Source organism: Oncorhynchus clarkii, chromosome 19 (assembly GCF_045791955.1).
Source record: "Oncorhynchus clarkii lewisi isolate Uvic-CL-2024 chromosome 19, UVic_Ocla_1.0, whole genome shotgun sequence".
Taxonomy (NCBI): Eukaryota; Metazoa; Chordata; class Actinopteri; order Salmoniformes; family Salmonidae; genus Oncorhynchus; species Oncorhynchus clarkii.
Window position 1 is genome coordinate 44,978,791 of NC_092165.1, and position 4,922 is coordinate 44,983,712.

At 44.7% G+C, this 4,922-nt stretch overlaps 1 protein-coding gene across 1 annotated transcript; it reads left to right on the top strand.

Moving 5' to 3' along the window:
• The first annotated feature begins 580 nt into the window (after window positions 1-580).
• On the top strand, window positions 581-4,233 carry LOC139375288 (protein L-Myc-1b-like). Its single transcript, XM_071116919.1, has 3 exons — window positions 581-864; window positions 1,517-2,151; window positions 2,871-4,233. Exons 2-3 carry the CDS (start codon window positions 1,563-1,565, stop codon window positions 3,449-3,451), a joined length of 1,170 nt encoding a protein of 389 aa, XP_070973020.1. The 5' UTR covers window positions 581-864; window positions 1,517-1,562; the 3' UTR covers window positions 3,452-4,233.
• Window positions 4,234-4,922: the final 689 nt, after the last annotated feature.

The following is a 4,922-nucleotide window of genomic DNA, read 5'->3' on the forward strand; positions in this document are numbered from 1 at the left end:
TATTCAACCATCATCAGATAAAAAAATTAAAATGTCAGGACTTCCAGTGAGTGTCGTTTTTTTACTTCTATACTGTACCAGAAAGCTCTGCAGTGTGTAGATCGGTGGGGGTCGTACTGGCATGGCAGATTGGGTGGGTGGGGTAGAGTGCAGGACCAACTAAAATTTGGTATCAGGGTTAGCCCACACCCGTCCTCAGCCCAGGATAACCAATATTGGTTATTGATCATGGGGATTATAAAACAAGAAGGACACTGGGAGCTGTGTAAAGACACACATCCCATCTGGCACTGACTCAAGCTGTTCCACGATATGATTTAGAACACATAAATGGCAAAAAAATAATAATTATGGATGCAAAGAAAAGTTGTAGGTTTTTCAAAAGCAAGTTAATGACTATTACAGTACTGAATAGCCTAAATATAATTTCCTTGATCGACAGAAGGCATCATCTCATCATCTCATCCATAGGAATTTGCATCTCCAAGTCCTATGAATTGTAGTGGCTTTGCGTGTAGCTTTAACTGGGCGTACCCGTTTATGCTAATGAGCCTAGGGGTTCACCCGGATCTAGCGCCAGTGCAGATATCTACTCCCTACTTTATCGTCTTCACACTGGCGCGAAAAAACGCATTGTGTGGCTACTATTTATCAGACTGTGGGCGGAATCAATTCAACCACTTTTTCACACACCCTGCTGAAAGAAATAGCTACCGAATTTATACTTTGTTTAAGTACATTTCGTTCGGCGTGATCTCTTACGGTTTTTACCCATTTTCCTCGAGGAGTTCCAACTACTAGTATACCAGCTGATACGGAGAGACTCCAGTGCCAGGAATTGCAGTGTGATCCTTAGATAAAGCGGTGAGTGTTTTAGACAACTAATCTAGCTAGCCTCATGAAGCGATGGCCTACAAACATCTCAGAAGATGGAACTTTATATCTGTATAACTTAATGGCTGCTACTTCGTTCCGTTTTAACATCCAGACAAAGCGAATATAGCCGATTTCAATGAAGTAGACTAGCCTATTTTGTTTTGTGTCAATGCGCTTTCGGCAATTAATATGGCACGAAGCAGCACACCTACAAAACATGGAGGTTTCTACCCATTGGCTAACCTAGGCTACCGGTGGTGGGCATTGGCCAATTTACGCAATTACCTGTAAGGAGTCTTGTTTTTCTCGATTGTTTTAGAAGGTTAAACCGGGGCATAAAACTAGATTACGTAATAGACTGCATGTGTCCAGACAAGGCCAGATTATCACCGCCCACAGGAAGAAATCAATTATTAATTTAGTCTAATTTGTAGGAGGCACCAGGCTAAGATTAGAATGCACTGTTACAATGTTTAAAGGACCTGGATGGTACTGATGATTGTATAACCGTGTTTAAAGGCGCAGCATTGGATGCGACAAGATGATTTATTGTGTATCTTAAAGACAATGTGTAGATTCGTATTAATGTAGCAGAAATATTCAAAGAATAGGACTGATGCACTACTTTGCTTTTTTTTAGGTTGTGTGAAGATTTTCTCCAATATCGGAGTCGAGTGTGATCATCTATGCTTGGAATAAACTCCAGAGTATCACGTTGTGACAGTTGGGAGATGGAGTACGACCGCTATCAGCACTATTTCTTAGATGACCTTGACAAAGAGGAGGACTTCTACAAGTCAACCGCACCAAGTGAGGACATATGGAAGAAGTTTGAGCTACTGCCCACCCCTCCCATGTCTCCCACCAGGACATTAGGTGGTAACATGCACGTTCCCCCGGGAGACAAGTTCGGCTGGCTGTCCAAGGTCTTGGGTCAGGATGAGGAGTACGAGGGACCTGACACCGAGGAGCTTTTTGGGAACATGAGTTCCATTATTATCCAGGACTGCATGTGGAGTAGTTTCTCGGCCAGTCAGCACTTGGAGAAAGTCAACGAGCGCCTGTCAGCTGCAGCCCAGGCTCGTCTCTCCCCACCAGCACCCCAGAACTTTGCGACTGTGAGCAAAGTGCAGTGCACCCTGCCGACCCAACCTGATGCGACATTGCCCAGCACCGTGGCAGAATGCGTTGACCCAGCGTCTGTGCTCACCTTCCCAGCCATCAGCTGTAGGAAACCGGCATCATCGGGCTCTGAGTCTCGCTCCGATTCCTCTGGTAAGAAACTGGCCATGTAGTAAATAGATTCACCTCTGCTAGATGTTGCCTAATCAATGCGTCAAGCTGAGGCCGCCAGGGGAAAGCCTTCACTAGGCTGGACGTTGACATTTGCTGAGTCAAAGTATTCAGCTTTACTTAAGCCCTTATCTCCTGCACAAACTATAATCTCTCTCACTTTCAGAGAATGTCTCTTTTCCTCAGCCAAGATTTGTAAACGGTTGCTGCAAATGCTTAGGTCACAGATGCAGGAGGCCCAGTAAAAAAACAAACACCTCCCTACAAGCTTTGTGCACCAAGCTTCCCTCCTAGAATTGTATGACAGTGTGGGAGGTGGGGTTCTTGGAGATTTATTATGTGGCGCCAGGCCCCATGACGATAAACTTTCTGCCTGCTGAAATCGGCGTTGGTGCATTAACTTAAAAAAATACAGCATTTTGGCATGACATGAATGACCGAAGCTTGATTAACACTAAACTAAAGCAGGTCTTCTCCTTTGCTCATGAGAATATAGATTGTCCTTTAATAGTTTACCCCAGAACACCTTGCCCAAACGATTTAGGACAAGTACTGCCTCATCCTTCAATAGATAATTTTCCAGTGTTCTCTCCACTAACAGCCTGTCAGAAGTCTGAGGCTTTAAGACTCCTCTTTATGGAAGTGAGGGAACTCCCCTGTGCATGTGTAATGATGTGTGGTTGTTTCTTTTGATGTAACAGATGATGATGACGATGAGATTGATGTGGTGACTGTGGAAAGCAAGCAGAGCCGAGCCCGACTGTTGGGAAGCCGTAAGGCTGTGACCGTCACTGTCCGCGCTGACCCCTGCCCACAGCGTTTCCACATGTCTGTCCACCAGCAGCAGCACAACTATGCAGCCCCTTCCCCTGAAAGTGACCCGGAGGAGGAGGATGAGGAACCACAATGTAAACGGTTCTGTCCAGACTCCAGCCACCACCAGCAACCAGACTCCCCAGCCTCCATCTCCCCCCAAGGGTCCTCTGCAGACAGCCCCCAGAGCTCTGACGCTGAGGACACTGACCGCCGGAAGAACCACAACTTCCTGGAGCGGAAGAGGCGGAACGACCTTCGCTCCCGCTTCTTGGCACTGCGGGATGAGATCCCGGGCCTGGTAGAGTCGGCCAAGACTCCCAAGGTGGCCATCCTGACCCAGGCGACAGAGTACCTTCTCCAGCTGCACAGCAGAGAGAAGCACCAGGCCCAGGAGAGGAAACGCCTCAAAGCGCGCCAGCAGCAGCTCCTCCAGAGGCTAGCCACCCTCAAACGGTCCTTAGGATAGAAACAAACTATGCAGTGGACTCTTAATAAATCAATAGCCTCATTCTAAAAAGCCATGGACTTTTCTCTTTACGCAAACTGCCACTTTCAAAAGGCTAGGACATTTCCTCAAACTCAATGCCTCATGCAAAAAAAGATGCGTATGAAATGCCTCACTCATTATGCTTTGGATTAGGTGGATCTCAGCCTGTGAACCAATGGTGGGGAGGCTGGCGTTAAGGACATTTCTGTGTTAGTCATGTTTTCTCATTTTGCACATTGAGTGATGACATGGCGGTAGTTGACATGTGGTGGTGTTGATTCCTGGTGTGCATTGATGGTGATATTTGTAGATTTCACAGGAACAGGTGAGAGGATGCTGTGATTAAACCAGAATGAAACTTACTTCCAAATGTCATAAGTGTCTCGTAGCTTGTCAGTTCATTTTATAGCCTTGTCTTGTGTATCTAGGTTGTAAAAGTCTTTCTTTGATGAATGATCAATGCACACTTGGATTGAAGTTTAGTAGCGACACCTTGTGTACACAGAAAGTGAGTCACTCATCGTTTGTTTTCTTCGTGGCTGGTTTATTTGATGCACAAATTGTTCTGTAAATAATAGCATATTGCTCTGTTAAGGAGACATTAATGTTGTTCTCTAAAACAGCCTTCAGGGAGCTTTTTTTTGTATAAATGTCAAAGTAGCACTGCTGTACTTTATAATTACATGTCACTTTGACGCTATTTTGACTGCTTGTTCCTCTGTTTGAGATTTGATTTCTGTATTCATAAAATGTTGATAACATTTGTGTATAATTGTGATATTTGTCCTTTTGATGGTTCTATCAGATTATATGGCAACATGGTTAACATAGGGAATTGAAGCAGTGTATTCTTATTGAAAGAACAATCCAATGTATTAACTGTATAATGACTGAATGCATAAACACGCGTTCACTTCTGCAATACAGATCAAGTGTCTCAGAACATTCTGATTTGGCAGCTAGAGTATTCCGTTTTAAATTCTCTTCAGTTTCATCAGTTTCCATAACCTATCAAACAACATTTTCTCAGTCCGTGTCAAAAGTTTCCCATAGGATGATACTATGGGACCCTAAACCATAGAGACATGCCCTATGATAAAAGTGCATGTATTGACTTTGAAGGTAGTATTTGCTTGAACTTCCATGCTTAACTTCCATCTTGCCAGATTGCAGCATGCAGAATCTGGATTTAGAGGGAGTGTGTCCTTGAAATGGGTGATACCTTGGGGGATCCTCCCCTCTGCAGTGGCTGCTGCATGCAGGGCACTTGATGTGCTCTCAACTAGGTTACACACAATCTTTAGAACAGTCCCTGGTGTGTGGCGAGGGTCTCTGTGTGATCTCCTATCCTGAGATGGGTTCAGTCATCCTATTATAAACAAGTATGTAGTGACTGAGAAGCCTTGCTCTTAATCTACCTATGCATGCATGGTAGAGCGGTTTGAACCTT

Coding starts and splice junctions, on each gene's coding strand:
- LOC139375288 (XM_071116919.1), top strand. CDS start 1,563: ATGCTTGGAATAAACTCCAGAGTATCACGTTGTGACAGTTGGGAGATG. Junction 2,152..2,870: donor GTCTCGCTCCGATTCCTCTG/GTAAGAAACTGG, acceptor TTGATGTAACAG/ATGATGATGACGATGAGATT.